The sequence below is a fragment of the Manduca sexta genome, chromosome 25, assembly GCF_014839805.1.
Source record: "Manduca sexta isolate Smith_Timp_Sample1 chromosome 25, JHU_Msex_v1.0, whole genome shotgun sequence".
Taxonomy (NCBI): Eukaryota; Metazoa; Arthropoda; class Insecta; order Lepidoptera; family Sphingidae; genus Manduca; species Manduca sexta.
In genome coordinates, this window is record NC_051139.1 from 11091874 (window position 1) to 11112104 (window position 20231).

General features: G+C 31.7%; 3 protein-coding genes across 3 annotated transcripts; 2 read left to right on the top strand and 1 right to left on the bottom strand.

The window, feature by feature from the left end:
- LOC115445440 (5'-deoxynucleotidase HDDC2) lies at positions 1 to 6335 on the top strand. Its single transcript, XM_030171711.2, has 4 exons — positions 1 to 265; positions 403 to 550; positions 1730 to 1884; positions 2510 to 6335. The coding sequence occupies exons 1-4, from the start codon at positions 203 to 205 to the stop codon at positions 2744 to 2746; spliced, it is 603 nt and encodes a 200-aa protein (XP_030027571.2). The 5' UTR covers positions 1 to 202; the 3' UTR covers positions 2747 to 6335.
- Positions 6336 to 11265: 4930 nt separating this feature from the next.
- LOC115445452 (protein N-terminal glutamine amidohydrolase) lies at positions 11266 to 15444 on the top strand. The gene is made up of 5 exons (XM_030171733.2): positions 11266 to 11461; positions 11547 to 11700; positions 11963 to 12111; positions 12398 to 12522; positions 12898 to 15444. Exons 1-5 carry the CDS (start codon positions 11349 to 11351, stop codon positions 13005 to 13007), a joined length of 651 nt encoding a protein of 216 aa, XP_030027593.1. The 5' UTR covers positions 11266 to 11348; the 3' UTR covers positions 13008 to 15444.
- Positions 15442 to 19507, bottom strand: LOC115445451 (methionine aminopeptidase 1D, mitochondrial). The gene is given in 7 exon segments (XM_030171732.2): positions 15442 to 15766; positions 16711 to 16864; positions 17108 to 17215; positions 17553 to 17744; positions 17828 to 17958; positions 17961 to 18046; positions 19363 to 19507. Coding segments are annotated over 7 exon segments (906 nt in total). The 5' UTR covers positions 19407 to 19507; the 3' UTR covers positions 15442 to 15575.
- Between the last annotated feature and the right edge of the window lie 724 nt (positions 19508 to 20231).

Genomic DNA, 20231 nt, shown 5'->3' on the forward strand with positions numbered 1-20231 from the left:
ACATTACTCTCTGGTCGACATTGAGACGCGAATGTTGATCTGTGATCTGTCATTCTCGAATTTTGATTTAGTTTTCCAATAGCGTTTGCTTTTGCCGTCTCTCTAAAATATTAATTTGTATTATATAAACAAAGGCAATAAATACTAATATTTATTAAAAAAAATATTTTTGGTGCGAAAGAATATCGGGATATTGAAAACCATGGCGGTCGCAAACGAAAATGGAAAAATTTTGGAGTTTTTAGAATTAGTTGGACGTCTAAAGGTAAATTCGTGGTTCATAAAACATTTTCCGGGTCACGCCCTATTTCTACTTAAATCTTATTTTCTTGTCTTTACGAAATTTGCAGAAAATTAAAATTTTAATGACATTTTTCACTAATTCAAAACATTTTTTTTCAGCATGTGAAGAGAACTGGTTGGGTCCTTTGTGATATAGAGGACTGTGAGTCCATAGCAGGACACATGTACCGAATGGGAATGATGACGTTCTTATTAACAGACAAGAACAATACAACCCATTTGGACATATTCAGATGTCTACAAATTGGTAAATATTTCCATTATTATTATTTTAAAATACTAATACATGAGTTCATTATTGAAAATATATCCAAGTCTCTAAAATATTATATCAACATTTTCAACATCAATATTTATAAACATCAATTGAGTGATTGCAAGCTACCATATGTGACTATTTGAATTCATGCTATTGTTTCCAAACATAACATATGATTACAGTCATACTGTACTTGAGAATGAATTATCATCTATAATAAATATGGACTGGATTATCATGTGTCTTATAATGTTGCTATTAAGGTCATTCTGAAAACAGTTTTGGCATATTAAACAGGAAATTATATGTATTGAAAGTATTCAAACTATCATATAGCACTGATGTCTTTTGTTGCAATACTTTTATAGAATGAATTATCACTTCAGATAAAACTAGATAAATACTACATTATCACCATTTTAATCTAAAAACACTGCATTAAAATTATAAAAAATATATAGTTTTATATCTGGTTATTTGTCTCCTTAGTAACTCAAACACATTATTATCTAGATTTGACCAATTGTTAACAGTTTGTTTATATTGATAATAATATTATTTTTAACAATATGCTATTTCCACACAGCTTTTATAAGTTTTCAAAAAAATATTTTATCAAGTAGATTCACATTTATGTTATGAAGAGTGCTAACCAAATACATATTGTTTAATGTTTTTGAAATATATTACCAAACAGTATAAAATAAGGTCTACAGTATATAAGAATGTCTCAACATTTTACATGTAAAAATATTATCAGTGCATATTATAGATAAATGCAGTATATTACTGACTGATACATAAATTATAGGAAACAATAGATGAATATAAATAATTTCTTTACTTTGATGTAGATAATAATATATATTTTCTTTGTAATGTAATACTTTTGATAATTTATTTAATTTAAAATATATTGGAAGTTATTAAAAATTGTGTGGTTCAGAGTCCTGTCCCACATTAATGTTATTTTCTGGAATGTTATGTTAATATGTGCAATTTTCTATAATACTTATTCTATAAATTGAAAATTTCATATCTATGTAAAATAGGATATAGAGCAAAGGTTTTTCTATGATTAAAATTATGTGTTTGTTTGACTAAGATCCATACTAATTATAATCTGGCTCTTAGAAAATTCTGCATAACTGAAACTTTTAATTGCAGCTCTTGTGCATGATTTAGCTGAATGTATTGTTGGCGACCTCACACCTCACTGTGGTGTAACACCAGAAGAAAAACACAGAAGGGAAGATGAGGCTATGAAAAAAATTGCAGAGCTAACTGGTTTTGCTGGTGATAGAATGTATGAATTGTATAAGGTTAGTATATTATATTATTTCAAACTTATAAACCAGCTCTTCCCACATTTATGTCTTTGTTCATTTTAAAGTCCCACTGTCTTCTCACAAATCTGAGGTTCTGTGTTAGAATCCTGGGTCAGTAAATGTGACATTGTGTTTTTCTAATCAGTACTATCCCTAAGTCTGGAATTTATATTTGGTGTAGTAATTGACTCATCCCGCCTAGGATGGGGTGGAACTCAAGCAAAAACTGGGTGCCCTGATTGCACCTCTGCCTACACTATTGGGTATGGAGTCATAATGTGTGTGTACTTTTTTTTACCAGTTTCAGCGCTTACTTTTAAAAAACATTTTTTAAAAGTTTCTGAGTATATAATATTAATATGATTCCTGATATTATCAAGTCATTGTTAACCATGCTATATGCATGTTGCTTGTTCGTCAGTTAACAACATAGTCTTTTATGTTTTGCATATCAAATGAGGCATTAATTGCATAGTTTGGTGACAAAACCATATTCTCATAGTAAAATGACTATCCACATCAATTATAGCAAATTTAAAAAATACAGTCTTTTTACTTTTAATATTTTAATTTATCCCTCATATATTCATTAATAACCACTTACATGTGTGTGTTCCAGGAATATGAAAACCAAACCACCCCTGAAGCCAAGTTTGCTAAAGATTTAGATCGTTATGATATGATTCTTCAAGCATTTGAGTATGAAAAACGTGAGAAAGCGCCAAGGAAATTACAAGAGTTCTTTACAGCCACAGAAGGGAAATTTAACCACCCATTTATACAAAGTTTAGTAGAAGAGCTGTACAAGCAAAGGGAAGATTTTGAAAACACTTGTGTAGTAAATGGTCACATTTAATACTTATAACATCTTTAAAACCTTTATAAATAGCATTTTGAATGCTTACTACATAAGTGTCTAGCAAAGCTAGATTATTAAAATTTTTCCTTTGAGGAATGGGTTAGCAATGACAACAGTAAATATTAGTTTGACAAAATACTCTACATAATTCCAAATAATAAAGTACAACAATAAACAGAGGCATATCTAAAGGGGGCCCGGGTGGTCCATGCCTTTAGCAGAATTGTGTGGTGCCCACTCATATTATACTACCATATAATCTTAAAACATCCAGAATAGGGGACCGGACTCATTTTTGTTCTTTATTATCATCAAATATTTACGTTATATAAATTATAACACAGAAAGAAATATTTAAATCCGGTAAAAAATCAACAAGTTATAAGTCTTTCAATTTCGGTGGAAGGAATAAGTAACAAGAAACAGAAAAGAGGCGCAATAACTACGTGTGACGTCATCGGGCATTACGACGCGTGCGAAAGAAAGATGAAGCGATATTCCCACTTCGCGCCCACTTCGGCATATAGTAATATTTGAAATATGAATTACTGGCTCATTTTTTAACCAATTTGAATGTAGTTGTCGCAGGAGGGTTTCTTTTTCGTATTATTAACCATTACATATAGAATAATGAACAAAATCAAACACAGGACGGTCCCCTATTATCAAATCTGTAAGAACGCAGTATTTTTTTGTGTAGGACATAAACCGCACCTGGAAAATGGCTAACTATGCCAATGATAATAAATGTAGTAAAACTGCTTTTAAGTATTTGTATGAATATAATTTACATTAAAATAAATTTATCTTACATTGTTATTCAGTACAATATTGTGAGGCTTCCATAGTATTCAGAAACTGCCATATATGTTGTGAGTAAAAAGTAATAAGTAATAAATTTATCTGCCATTTTATATTGGGCCTGTGTGTGTAATCATATTAGACACAATATGACAATTAACCAAAAAACAAACCATCACATAACTTATTATTATCTCACACCAGGCTAATTATGAGAAACTGTATTCGCGTTCCGAATCTCATAAAATAGATTTAAAAAAATTATGGTGTAAGGGTTGTACCAAAGCGTTCGCTGCGACTAATCTCGCAAACAAGAGTATAGCATTTTCCATGGTTTCGTGCAATATTCATTTTATATATGTTACACTGATATTTAATTAAGTGTAAAATTGGTCAATTTTTTTTTTTTTTTATATTTTCGATTTATATTTTTACATAGGTAATTCTAAAGTTGTCAATATACAAGCAATTAAAATATTATAGTCAGTGCACCCTCATATTTATTGATTTTAATTAACAGTTTTCAAAAATATTGCCATTCCATAATATTAACGGGTGCAAAGTAAAAAGAGTTAATACGAAATTTCTAGTCTACAAACTAATGTATAAAAAGAAAAATTGCTTTATTTTTTTACATTTCTCAGAAAAAAGTCCTGTACATTTTATCAGTAAGTATACTTTATACACTTACTGTTAGCTATTTATTTTGTAAGTATAATCTTTTGTTTTAATATAACAAGATTTTACGGTCATTCGTATCTACATCAAGTTAAATTATGCCATATGGGTCAATTAACAGTTGGTCGTACATGCACGGGGTTTGGCTTCTTTTTTAATGATATTTAGTTTGATTTACATAAAAAATAATTTCATCAATTATTTCAACATATAAAAACATGTCTCCCTGACTAATGTTAAGTGAAATATATATGTTATACAGTTTAGTGCTGTAAAACAAAATATTAAGAAACTAAAACAAAGAAAGCATTTTATCCGTTGAACTTTTATACGGGGAAGCGCGAGTTAGAGACGCGCAGTTAGAGGATTCCTGGGGCTGTAATCAAGACCCTACAATCGGTAGCGCTAATAGAAAACAAAAACATTGTATGGGAACGACATATGCTATCGATAAATCTATATTTAGGATATGTCATTCTCATACATCATTGTGTAACTGTTGTAGGAAGGCATCTTGGCTACAACCTGCGCTCCCGCATCAATGCGACCAACGTTATTTGTTGATCACTTCTTGTAATTTATAAAAACATGCATGTGTTAGCTTTATTTATGTACTAAAATTAATAACAAAATAACGCGAAATTTACGAACAACGAAATATATTGTAGTCTTGTTTAATTAAAACTATACTTAATTAAATAATTACATCATATCACAATCATTAAGTAATTTGTAGATGACGTTACTTACTTTGCACCCGTCGTTGAATTAATGTGATTAACGTAATGCACCAAAATATTTACCAACAGATGTACTTATGAAATCACTACATTCATAGTAAAAACGTTAACTGTTCAAGTGATAATAATTTTACGTAATCGTCTGTGTTATCTTTCGTTAGCCTAAGTTTATAATTCGAAGCTATTTCTTTGTATTATAGAACTTAAGTATTTTCTTCATTTAAAGACAATTTTATTTACCTAAATGTACAAATGTTTTACGGTTTTAGAAATGTTAAAAGGTTTATAATATGATTCCGTGACGAAATGGTTGGCAAATATAAGTCGATAAATAATTCGTACCATGTTCATAGAAGGTATGAATGTAATAAGGCGGAGAATGTTTAATGCAGCCTTTAAGTATTTTCCATCTGCTCAATATAATCAAATTTGCTGATCACATTCTCATAAATGAGGTTATAGTATTAAAAGGTTATCAATTATTAACACCATACGTGTTGTGTTGATTTAAACGGAACGCATGTTTTCTCAAAGCGTAAAGTTTTTCACGATCGCAATGATATTTAAATAATAATAAAGTATATTTAAAACTCGCCCGGCCGCCATAATGTACCAGATAATTATATCTCGTTGCGAGATCAGCCTCTGTATATCCTTCATACAGGCCGGCATAATTGTATTGACTGGCGAGGGTTAGATATCGTTAGTCGCCACTACCTGGACCTTACGTCACTTACCATCAGATGCAGTAGTGTAAATTTATTGTGTCCGTATAAATAAAAGTAGAAAATATTAATGAACTGTAGTTCGATACCCTGTCGGTAAAATTTTGAATAACTGGCGAAATAGGAGTGTAATGACAAAACTCAGCCTGTCTAATATTAGCTTATCTAAATTAACCTTTACTCCTTTTAATATAACAGCCCAAGTTTTTTCTTTTAGTTGTGACAAAGTTTATTGTTTAGTGTAATAAAAGTGTTAAGTTGATTGCATCTGCGATAGTTAATTACAATTTACTATAAGTATACCAATTATTTTTGTTCCTACACGTATAACGTAAGGTCAGGGGGCCCTATTCCGTCAGGAGGTTATCCGTCTTTTGCAATTACCGGAGTTCTAATCAAAGAACAAAAAATAAATAGGGCATTTTTTGACTCTCTTACCTATCCGGCTATCGAAGCTATCCTTCGAATAAATCGCCCATAATTGCAAATAGGCGGATTCGCTCCTATAAACAAAATAGGTCCCCCTGACATCATTCAACATTGGTACAATGATCTTGTATTATGATTTTCTAAGAAAGCACAAATGTGATGAATGTGAATACAGTTGATGTTTTTATTTGCGTAATAAATGATAATACTACACTGTAGTCTTTTCAGTATACGCCAAAAATTACTGTACATTATATTATTTTGAACGATTCCTTTGTGTATCCGGATACAAAGAATTGTTCTTATACAAATGAAATGTTAATTTTTATGACACAGGCCTAGTATTGAAATTATTCGTAGCTATAAGTACTTCTATACTTACATAAGTCGTCTCTAACTATTAGAGTTTGACGTAACGCCAACTTGCTGAACACAAAAATAATGTAATTCCAAATATTGAAACATTTTAATCAAAATTACAAGCACCCTGCTTCCTTATAGAAAAAAAACATTTATCCAATACAGGAATTGTACTTCTATTGGATTTCTACATGAAAGAACCCGTCATCTTTTGAGGATGATACCCTGAGTACCTGTCTCGTATTTAGATTAGAGAACCATAACACAACATATCCTGGCTTAACTCCCATCGGTTGTGGCTGACCTCAACTTTTTTCTAAATTTATCCTTTTTCGTGAAATAGGTACCATAAAGATCGTGTTAATACGGTATGTAGGATAAAATGATTATGTACATATATGTATCTATATTTACCTATCCCTATAAACAATGCGCTACATGGTTATGTGTCCAATTATTTCATTTTACAATAAGAATTGGCAAAACCAAGCCTGCTCGGTAGCATTGTTATATTACGTAGATTGTTGAGTTATCAGGTTCGATCCCCAGGTCAGGTAAAATGATTTGAGTAAGTACTTCAGCTCACATCAGTTGCAGGTAGGATTTGTACCTGATGAATGCGAATACCCGCGCCGGTTATAACATACTAGCTTTTGCCCGCGGCTCCGCCCGCGTTATAAAATTTTTCAGGCTAAAGTTTTCCGTTATAAAAGTAGTAGTTTCCCGGGAGCCTCTCAAACTGTCTCCATACCAAATTTCATCTTAATACGTTGGGTAGTTTTTGAGTTTAACACGTTCAGGCAGACAGATGCAGCGGGGGACTTTGTTTTATAATATATTTTTTAGAACTTTTTAAGAGGAATAATCCCGTCATACATCATTGTTGCATAACTTTAACTGTTTACGCAGCGCACGCAACGGAAGCTCTCAAAACTAATAATTTTTCCCCGTTTTTGCAACATGTTTCATTACTGCTCCGCTCCGATTGGTCATAGCGTGATGATATATAGCCTATAGCACTCCAGAAACAAAGTGCTATCCAACACAAAAATATTTTTTTCAGTTCGATCTGATAGTTCCTGAGATTAGCCATTACTGCTCCGCTCCTATTGGTCATAGCGTGATGATATATACCCCATAGTACTCCACGAACAAAGAACTATCCAACACAAAAATATTTTTTCAGTTTGGACCGATAGGTCCTGAGATTAGCCATTACTGCTCCGCTCCTATTGGTCATAGCGTGATGATATATAGCCTATAGCACTACACTAATAAAGAGCTATCCAACACAAAAAGAATTTTTCAGTTCGAACCGGTAGTTCCTGAGATTAGTCATTACTGCTCCGCTCCTATTGGTCATAGCGTGATGATATATAGCCTATAGCACTTCACGAACAAAGGGCTATCCAACACAAAAAGAATTTTTCATTTTGGACCGGTAGTTCCTGAGATTAGCCATTACTGCCCCGCTCCTATTGGGTATAGCGTGATGATATATAGCCTATAGCACTCCACGAACAAAGGGCTATCCAACGCAAAAAGAATTTTTCAATTTGGACTGGTAGTTCCTGAGATTAGCGCGTTCAAACAAACAAACAAACAAACAAACAAACTCTTCAGCTTTATATAATAGTATAGATTATGAATGTAAAGTGTGATTTAATTTTGCCAATTCTAGAGTAGAAGGTCGTAGTTACATGTATAAAAAATGGGTATTAAATCGCTCACCGAAGATAGATGTATTAATTCGGTCGCCAATAATTAGTAAACCAGCCATATTTGCTTACTCCTAAAAATAACTAGTTATGATTGTCCGCAAATAAATAGACCTACCTAGTCTACATGAATAAGTTTCAAAGGTATTAATTACAGTGAACTAATATTTATTCATACATTTGGAGCTGATTGTACCCGACAGTGCCTAGCGTAAGTTCCAACTTAGTAAGTACTACAAATGATCGTGTTTGGATGTTAAAAATAAACGCAGAAACCACTACAGATTCCGAAAAGTTTGACACAGGAATAGACCATAATGATTTGCTCATTTTGATAATAACAAATATTTGGATCTTTAATCTTATTTTCTAAGCAGATGGATTGCCAGTGAATTAAGGGCTTTTATAGCGAGGTTTTTCACGCTAGTGAAATCACGAGCAACACCTAAAAGAGTAGGTTCGTAGCATTTTAGTGATGTGTGTGTGTGTGTGTGTGTGATAAATGATGAAATGCCAAACTTAATCATAAACTTATTTTACCAATAATCTGTTAATTATAATGTAATATTGATGAAGTCAAAAATAAAAATCTTACTCATTTTGTACTTTTAATATTTTATTATACAAAATGTTTCTGATTGAGTAGTATACATACAAACCTATTTAGTCAAAATAATAGTAAGATTTGCATAAATGCTAAGATATTGTGACAAATCTTATTTACACAATCCGCATCTATTCAGATCATTCATGCTCAAATTGTTGATTCCAGCTTACAACACAGATAATACTAAAGAAAAGTTGCCATAAGGTTTAATTAGGCTTTATTGTAACTGAAATTTAATGAGTTTGCTTTTATCACTTTTACTTTTCCCACTCTCAGCAAACAAGTTCATAATGCATGCTACCATTCCATATAATGGAACAGTCATAAAACTTGTTCGCTAAGCATTAATTTGCAGTCTGTTTCTGATTACCGTTGGATGCTGATTGTTCCTCTTTTTTTCGTTGTTTTTCTCGCATTAACTCCGCATCTCTAGAAATATTTTAAAATTTGGTAATTACACAAGTACAATACAGAAATACCATAGGATAGTGATGCATTTAAATGTATAGTAAAATAGATTATCTTGAAATTTCTCAGAAAAGTTTGCTTAAGGAAATAATACAAATGCTATAATAATAAACCCTCAAAGTAGGTATTTTAAAAGACTTAATGAATACACAAAGGACACGTCCAAACATTTTTTTATTTGACAGAAATTCTAACCAAGGTAATTTATATAAGTTCCGATAGAACTCTTAAAAACAAGCCTATTGAAATAAATAATAAAATTTTAAAAACATCAGATTTTAACATTTTTGTAATTTTATTTTACTTCAATATTACATTCAAAATGAACAATTTCGAAATACACCCCTAAAAAAAGTAAAGTTATCAAATATCTAATTTGTTTGTCTGAGAAGATCCGTGAATTATATTTCTTTCAATTTTATATTTTAATATTCCCTTTATACCCACAAATAACAATAACGGCTACTTCTATCAAAAAAAAATCTATGTAGTTACTCATTCCACCTCTATTGATGAATCAATGGAGTTATTTTTATGTGTTAATCTGCAAAAACATTCCTTTCTAGTTTTCCTTATAAATAGAGGGGTCTAAAATTATACTTTTAATGATTCCAAGCTCCACATTTTTGCCACTTCATTATACAATAAATTTGAGGTTGGATGGAATTTATTCAAAATAAAGAACCAGTGTCCATACAAAATGCAGACATGTCCTTTGCTTCGAAAGTTTTGTTTCATAGATAAAACACATTTATGCAGTTTCTAAATACATCAAAATTCACACCAGTTGGTGATAAATATATAAATTTAATGCCTTCATAAAGAACTACGATTATAGGTTATTTCACTAAAACATAATAAGGGTTAATAAGTACCTATGTTTTCTTTCAGTGAGAGACATCCCAGTCTTTTCACTGGCATTTTTCTTCTTTTGCATTTCCTGTTGCTTTTTTTGGTTTTTGGCGCGAGCCAAATCTCTTTGATTACCGCCTGAAATATGAATACAATAATGTTCAAACAAACCAGTATCAATATTGTTGTTCCTACAAATTAACATAATATTATGGTCTATATTGATAATAAAACTATTAACTCTAAATAAATTTTAGAACCAGATGGAACATATTTCATAATGCATGTAAAAGTATCTAATACAAAATTTTGTCGTCGATTTATTACGCACACACAATGTTCTAGAACGTTCCATGGAATTTGATCTTTGGGCAGGTATTTCATTTAAATTCTACCTGATGTGTAAGAATAATGAACATTTTTAAACTGTAAACAAATTATTTTCTATCTAAGATTATTAATAACTTACGGGTCATCTCGATTTGCAAATTTCACAACACGCCGAAGAAGGATGAACTAAAATTTATTATTGTTAATCAGGTATCTAATTGAAATCAAGGTTAATAAGGCCCGGACGATACGCTAGTCCGGCCGAAACCTAGGACAACGCACCGCCCTCCTTTTTTCAATATGAGAAAATCTTGAGAAACAAATAAAGGGAAATATCTTGCGTAGGTACACAAAAGCTTCACTCTTTCGACCAGCTGGCCATAACCACAAACAATTAAAAGTAGCTCTACTGTCTATGGATTATTATGTTTTGACTATGGTACGAAGACAGTGTTGCTAAATATTTGTTTTGCAAAATACCTAACTTGATAAAGGGAAAAAAATCTTAAGGCGATACCTCAAGGTCCATTTTCATACATTTTGTTTCACCTTTAATCTGGGTAACTAAACAAGTATTGGCAAGTAAAGAATTTAAATTCACGTCTAGTTAGTGATTAGTTCTCGCAGTTGAAAGAAAAACGTAAAAATAATTAATAATCATGGATATTTCTGCCTTTAAAATTTCATCATATTAAATTTTAAAGGCCGAAATATCCATGATTAGATATAAGCGGTTGAGGTTATAATACCGCTTGCCGTTGTTCGAAATTTATGTTCCCTATGGCAACACAGAAATTAAAATGTCTGAAGTTGAACGTCGAAAAAAATATAAAGCAAAGTCAAAGAGAATATAAACACTAGTCTACACAAGCAAAGCAAGTTACTGTCAAAATGTCGGTCAATGCACAGGTTCATCTTAGTAACGAAAATAATAAAAAAAGTGATAAACAGTTAAAGCCGCTCTTTCCTAAACGAGAAGATTGTTCTCATGTTTCTTGCTACTGGTGAGTATTTTTATATTAAATGGTTATATACACCGTATACATTGTATAGTTGACTGTTACTCTTTGTTTTTTACTCCGTATGCAGCGAAGAAAACGTCTGGAAGCTATGTCAAGACGTTTCTTTAAGAGTCCCGGAGGAGTTGGATAGGTGCTATGTGGTATTTATATCGAACCCTTGCCGTACAGTGCCGCTGTGGAAACAAAGGGCTGGGCGTGAGGAGGATCGCCTCGTCATATGGGTGTGTACCTACCGAATGAAAATTTTGTCACGCTATATGTAGTTGCTATGTGTAAAATGTATTTTACATTGTATCATATGCCGCGCGGCATGTTTTATTACTTAAAGTTGTAATCAATATTTATTAGCATTTAAAATACCAAGGTTTGATCCCCAATGTTTACCTACATTAAACTTAAATCTTTTAATGATACAATATGTACAATACGTGCACTCGCGATAGCTGATAATGTTACATGTTTTTAGATTAAATATTTTTTCAGGATTATCATGTGATATTCTTATACTCATGGGACAACAAGACATGCCTCGTTTATGATTTGGACTCAGAGCTGCCATTTCCTACTTTCTTTCACAAATATGTTACAGAAACATTTCGTACAGACCAAGTTTTAAAATCTGATTTTCACAGGTAATGACCGTTATTGTAGTCAATATCTATACATTGTTATTGTTATTTTTTAAGTAAGTACATTCTCCCATCTTCTATAATAAAATTTCTGTATCCATAAAAAGTATGTATATAATTTGTTTGAGGTTTAAACATCATTTGTATCTAATTTTACTGTAATTAGTTGAGTACCATATTATTTTACAAAATAAGTAATTTTAATAAATTTATCTTTATCATAGTATATTATAATAATTATACAATGTTTTTATTAACAGTATTTATATATTGTTTTGTTATATTGCAGATTTTTCCGTGTGGTTCCTGTGAAAACATTCCTACAGCACTTTGCATCTGATCGTCGACACATGAAGAGACCTGATGGATCATGGATAAAACCACCACCACCTTATCCCGCAATAAGCACTCCAGGTGAGTGTAAAATAATAATTGTGGTATTGTGTGAGAGAATCCAATTAAAATGAAGGTTGTGGGACATGTTTATGTTATGGTCACCATGGCAACCAATTACTAACCAGTCACTGCTGCTACCTAATTAATATTTTTTGTTGACATAGTTGACTATACATGCCTTTGAATACATTTAATGTTATTGATTAAATTTATTATGCATGCATATAATGATTAATTTTATAAGCCTTTTATGAAAACACCTGTTATTATTAACAATACTAAAGGATTTTTATGAAAGGAAATTTCAATTTAGTTGAGTGACTTGGATCTAATCAATATTATTCTTCCCTTGACCTAGATATTATGAATATAGTTAACATGTCTTTCTTCCAGCATCAACCAACAACTTAGATGAATACATAAATATGGATTTTGATTTGGGACCTGGCCAAGTATTTAATTTGACAGACTTTGTTCAGAGATTCTATAAAATAAATAAGTAGTACAAACAAGATGTTAGATAGTCAAATGTTTAAGAATTTCTTGCATTACCCAAAAGCATTTTGGTTTGTATTGATTATGTTTTAATAATCTTTGTTATTGTATTTATGTTTGTTTTATTAGTTACCTCCTAATCTGTGATTTCTCATGCCATTCTATAGCGGTAAGGACAATAATATTTGTCCTTACATATTTTTATAAATAGCTGTTTACATAAAATAGCTATTACAACCTATTGGTAGAGTTAAAAGGACTCATTGGCTGGATTATAACAGGAAAAGATTAATTAAATTTTTATTTTTACAATTAGCTACATAATTTATTGCAGTATAATTTTTCTGATTAGACTCCTTCGGTATAGAGGCAGTGTGGAAGGGGATACACATTTCGCGAGTTTTTGTGTATGTAGCGCAAAAATTCCGAGTTTTTGTATTTTCCCCTCATGCACCACTTCCATTCCCAAAGGAACACTGCATGGTGGTTGGATATATTGAATATCCATCCGTATAGTGACCACCATACACAAGGTGTTAAAACCCGCCATAGTGGCCCACGTAAGTGTGTCGCGTTTCGGGATCAGCCTGCGTATATCCGGTTCCAGCGAACCAGCATAATTTTATTGACTGCTATGGGGTAATCATTTCTCATCAGTCGACATTCTAATGGACACCACTCTGCTTCATTCATTATAATAATATGATTGAAAGATAGATTAAATGAAAAATTAATTATTGCAATTTTGCATGTTTACTTAAAAGACATTTTACTATGTTATCATCCGAAATAGCCTTTTTAGCTCTACCTAAGGAGGTTTGACGTAATTTTATGAAAAGTAGTAATTTATGTATTAATATTAATTTATATTATTTTGTAAGACCAACCAATGACTATCTATAATATATTTGTCTCTTGAACTTTTCTTAAATTACGTTTCTCATATTTTATACCACCATACTTTCAAAAATCCTACAATTAAAATGCACAATGAATCTTATATCTTCACAAAGACACATTGATGATTGAAAATTGAAGTATATATGCACATAAGTATACAATATGAAATATAAACATCCATTGAAATTTATGAAATATACTATAATAATAATCAAATATCTTACAAGTATTTAAGATTTCCTAATATTTTCGTTTGTGATTTTGAATTTTAAGATTGTTTTGATGGTTTGGCAGTTGAATGTAATTTATATTAGCTAATGCCAGAGTAGATAGTAAATTCTAACAGTAAGTGATTGAAAAGCTAGTGCTAAAGTTTCAATATTAAAAGTTAAGGAAATGTTTAAACTTTCTTCAAATTTTTCCATTTATCGTTATTGAAAAAAAAAAAGAAATATATTATACATACATACATACATATATATATGTACATCATATTTATTCTCATTTTGACTGAGGTGATCCTTGTTTATGGATTGTATGTTATCTTGAGTAATAAATTAAAGTTTAAGTAACTTTATTATAGTGTAATTTACCGTAGCTTTTGTATATTGTTAAATCTATTTAATAATTTTGTAACAACTTTTATACACTCTTTTTATTCTTCCCTAGCACCCTTAGCATGTTAATACATAATATAATTATTAAGGATAATAGTATGTTTTCAGAGAATATAAATTTTACTTCATGTTATTGCATAAATTTATCCTCCAGATATAATTGTTTTTAATACATTTTATAGTTAATGACACATTAAGGTTACAAGTTATAATATTATACTCCCCAAAGTTATTTACTTTATATGTACTTGAAATGTATTCTAAGCTTTATTAAATATTTATTAACTCTTTATATAAAAATACACTTAGGTTTAACATTGTATCAGCATGATGATTATAACATCTTCAAAATAATTTCATCACTAAGTATTTGACAGATAACTATGTATTCTCTTCAATATTTTATTTCATACTTTGCAGGGTTGATGATCTGTGTTCATAACTTTAATGTTTTTACTAGTCAATATTTTTTTAATTCTCTTTAAATATTATAATGTTTTATCTGACTTAAAATTTGTATTATTTGGTAAGTGACAGCTTCTATATAGTAAGATATCGCTATTATAAGATCTAGTCATTATGTATTTCTCTTACTGTTAATTATTAATCACTTTAGTGTATTTGAGGCGTAGCTGTATAGTTAATGGGACCAAAATATTGCAAGTGGATGTGATGAATCCTGAGCGTAGAAAGCAAACAATGAATACTGGGAGTGTGTAAACGTCCCATGGTTACGCCTTAGTCCTAATACATGTTTAATCCACACGCTACAGTTTCAAATCGATACCTTCCTTCTACGCCTTTAAAATTCTATCTATTGACTGACAACTGTGAGTGATAAATAATAATTGTGCTTGTGCTTTAAATGTACCAAGTTACATGTTTTTATTTAAGATTTATCAGGCATAAAATAAAACTCTACACGCTATTTTCTGGTTTTATTTCTTTAAATAGTGGAGTCAATATAATAAATTATATATTTTAGCTGCTTCAGCATTATAACATTACTAGAAATTACTTTTATAATACAATAAATAAATAAACCCTTATTATCACAGTTTATTTTGTAAGTATTTGTACACCGTCTTCAGTGATCATTACTGTATGTTCTACTTGAGCTGCTCTCGAGCCATCTTCTGTGACGACTGTCCATCCATCTTCGAGCAAAACAACATTTTCGTTGCCGTGCGTTAGGACCGGCTCTATTGTGAATGTCATGCCGGGCTTCATCACACCTGGATATTTGTTTCCTGTAATGGAAATCATGTAAGTAACATATTCTTTGTAAAATATTCATTTGAATGCGTAATTTGTTATCTTAAGCAGTTTATAAAAAACAAACATAACCCCAGATCCCCCGCTACCCGCGCGATATTTTAATAAATTATCCTAATCCCTATTTCTCGATCGATCGTAAAAATGGATCAATCAGAATAAGGTTTGTTTGAATATGGTTACAGACTTATTATGATTGCATAATTCCTGCGATAGATCCGAGGATATGGTTTTTTTTTCTTAGGGAGCTGCTGTGGTTATCGCCGGGGGTACCCTGCTAACGGGGTTCAGGCGAAACCCCGGCTTAGCAACCACGGCAGTCCTTAGGAAGATTTAGTGGGCCTTACCGTTATCACCGAGGATGCCAGCAGACGGTGCGCTGGTAACCTATAGCTATCCGGTCACAGGGCCCGGGAGGAAGAAGGGAGGGGATAGAGGGTAGGAAGAGAAGAGGAAAGAGAAGGAGCCCTCTCAGGATAGTTGGAAGGGAGAGGGAGAGGAATTGTTCGCGAACCCTTATAGGCCTCAATATGTATTTAGCAACCATTGCAACGAGGTCGCGGCAAATGTGCCCCCTTGCATGGGTGTATCGTTTATTTATTTCAGCCGTTCGTATCGTATACAAAGCAGTCGCTGGAGTTTAAGGCGATATAAGCGCCAGGGTGGTCTGCATGATAATGTTGAAAGAGTTAACTGATTTTAGGTATTTAGATGCAAAGCAACGCCAAATTGTGGTTAATATTTATTGGTGGACCAATTTTCCATGGAATAAAACTACTACCATTATTCCTCCAACAATAAACCTTTTTTAAAATCGAATACCTACTCTTACTAACATAGCGGTTTTTACAATTCGAACCGGTTTTTATGAATGTTAATGTAGTAAGTACATTTCATTTATTAATAATAAATAACTTACTTGAATGATAAATGTCTGGTGGACCGTGAAAATATTCCCCAATGCCATGACCAATCACAGCAGGTATCACTGTCAGACCTTTACTTTTAGCGTGTCTCTGTATCCTTGCTCCGATTTCGCGAAAGGGGACTTCTGGGCCGCATATATTAATTGCCTTAAAACACGAAAGACTTTAAAATCCATAAAAAATTACGATCAACATAATGTTAAAATAGGAAAAAAAATATATACAGTCTTTTCACTGTCTCTTTCTCTGACTCTCACTCAGTGATGCCAGTCACAAAGCTATCTCCAACACTATGGAAACATTTAAGCAAGTACATACAATATTACAAAATAGCTCCTGTAATGCTACTATGAATTATTGTTTGTGTCGACAAATGTGCTAAACACCTACCATATCTAGACACTCTTCAGTTACGCTTACTAGTTGTATGCCCTTATCGTCAACATCTCCAACCAGAAAGGTCTTTGAGCAATCTCCATGAAACCCTTTTGAAAATACCTACAAAATGAAATTATTATATAAAGTAATATTAAACATTATACCTATTATTATTTATCATTAAAATTCACAACAGAGCTGGATTTGGTTCAAAAAAACTTAATAAGTAAAATAGTGTTTTTTAGTTTAACAAATCATACACAAGATCACTTCCCACTAAAGTGATGGGTGTAATCAGGAAATAAGCATTCCTGATGCTGCTTATGTTGGGCAGTTAGATTTATTTCAACACATTGTAAAATAATTGTATAATAATATTAAAAATTGTAAGTATGCTATACAAGATAATTGAAACTTCATTTTTATTTGGACAGTTTTTTGCCTCAGTCATACTTACTGTGATATCCACATTGACTATATCACTATTTTCTAGCGGTCTCAAATCAGGTATTCCATGAACAACAACATTGTTCACTGATGTACAAATACTTTTTGTGAAACCCTTATAGTGGAGAGGTGATGGATATGCACCGGCTTCAATGATCAAGTTGTGAATAAATTCATCTATATCATCGGTTGTTATACCAGGCTGTAAAAAATATAATGTCCTAAAAATAAATTATCTCAAATATACTATAAATACCTTAGATAACTGCATCATACATTGTTTACCTGCACAAAATCATGTAGTTGATTAAGAATGCTGGATGCCAGCTTACAGCTTCTTCTCATCCCCTCCAATTGATTATCATCTTTGATTTCAGGCAGGGAGGGCACTGTCACTTGCTTACTATTTTTGACAAGTAATTTGGTCTTTCTATATGGTTTGGCACTGTCCGACTTGGAGTTGTGTCCACAGGTGATACTTTGTCATACATACCAAATTTCTTCCTAAAATTGTTTTTATTATAATCAGTTATTGAAGTATAATTAATATATTACATTTCCCCATAAAAATATGCAACTCGCTGAGTGCTGTGGCGAATTTTATGTACACCATACTTGTTGTACATACATATCAGTGACTATAATTATTGTTTAAACCTAGTGTAACTATGTGTAACTGTTATTAAAAAAAATTACAATGTAGCAGTGCTAATAAATAGAGTGATAATAGGAGATGGGAATATTTAAAACCATAGATTTTAGTGAGTTTATGAATGATATTTTATTAAACGAATTGTACAACCCTAACTTATTAGTACTGCACCAAAGTTAGAGTGTTAATTATTCTTTTAATGTGTTACCCATTCCAGTTTGGTACTATGTTGAATGATGTCTTTGTTACTCATGAGTTATAACACATAAAATAAAAAAAATTAAACCATCCAGCCTTTAAGTTCTCAGTGAGTTCGACCATATTATAGGAGCACACAATTAAAAGTTTTCAATAAAAACATGTAAATTTTCCATAGCATAAAGAGAAAAGTAAAATTGTGATGGATAAATATTATAAGACACTGTATGGGACTGCTCTGTGCTTGGGACACTGAGACAATAAATTTAACATTTCAAATGGCCAGGAATTACAGTGGACACATTGTCATTTAAATCAGAACAAATAATATTTTGCACATATACAGACTTTATTGTGGTACATGCACTAGCCATTCTCCTGTATACAAAAGACCAAACCTAATGTCATGTTACATATATTATTTAATATATGTAACATGACACTAGAGTGATCATCATTGAAAAATTCAATACTAATTTAAACAGTATCACTAGCTGGTATACAAAAAAATTCACAAGATGTAATGTCCAAAAGACTAGGGTAGTAATAGAAACACAACAGTAGAGCATTCCCCAGCTTAAGAAATAGGGGGATATTTTATTTTATTTTTTTTATGGCATAGGTACTTTTCGTCCAATAAAAAAAGGCTGCAGTCCAATGAAATCAAGTTTTTTTTCGAACACTAAATTTTAAAAACCCCAGTTACTTGTCAGTACTGGTTGTTTACTTGCTTAATTAGTATTGAAAGAACTTACAACAATCGCATCTGAAGCCGTGGATTAAATGCTTTTGGCACCCTCATCTTGGTTACTTGATATTATATATTTTATTGAAGTCATGCACTCAACTACCTACTTACAAATCGGGTTATTATTACTATGCAGTGCAAATGGGTTAAGATAAATGCAATTGACAAAGAAAAGTATGACAAGATTAGCATCAAAACCACAACTACATCAATTCCTCTTACACACTGCGTCTCCAAAAGCGACCAATTTTGTTAATGGTGGTCATATTTTATTAATTTAAATATTTTTTCTTAGTTTGAGGTTATACATAACACAAAAAACTTTGACAATAGTTGGCATTTGTCATCAGTGGTCGCTATGGAAACCAATAACATTGGTGTTGGAGTTGGTATCTATAGCCACATCGATATAATATATTGTATAGCCATTACTATTTTGTCAGATAATATCCATCGATAAAAAAGCTACCGTTTGCCATTAATTAAAATTCTCTGGCGACTGTCTTCGCGTTTTGAAGGGAAACCAGAGTAACGACTGTCTTGGGTAATAATAATAATAATAATAATACTTTATTGCAGACCCATGATCCATATCACAAAAATGTAATTTTAGTGTCAAACTTACTTTATTTAAAAAAGGAATAACTATAATAGTCTGGAGGTCATCTCCACCCAACGCTGATACGTTGCCGTCATCATCAGCCTATCAGCTAGACTCATAATAATGGAGTTCTTACTTGAGGCAACTCTCGCCATAAAGGACGCGGTGCGTTTTCGGTGTATCGCGTTAAATGTATCGATACCCACCTCCACAAACATTTCAGAAGCACTACAGTGTAATATCCGATATAATATCAGTAATAACCTACCGAGTTTATGTCACATCAGATTTATACATCCATTACTCAGATTCAGATTCTAGAAACGGAATTCAGAATTTGAAAAGCGGGTGCTTGCTTCGCAGATTCTTGAATTTCTGAACTGTTGCTACTTTTTAACTCGACGTTTTTAAGGTTATAGCTTAAGGTCCATTTTTCATACATTTTGTTTCACCTTTAATCTGGGTAACTGAACAAGTATTGACAAGTAAA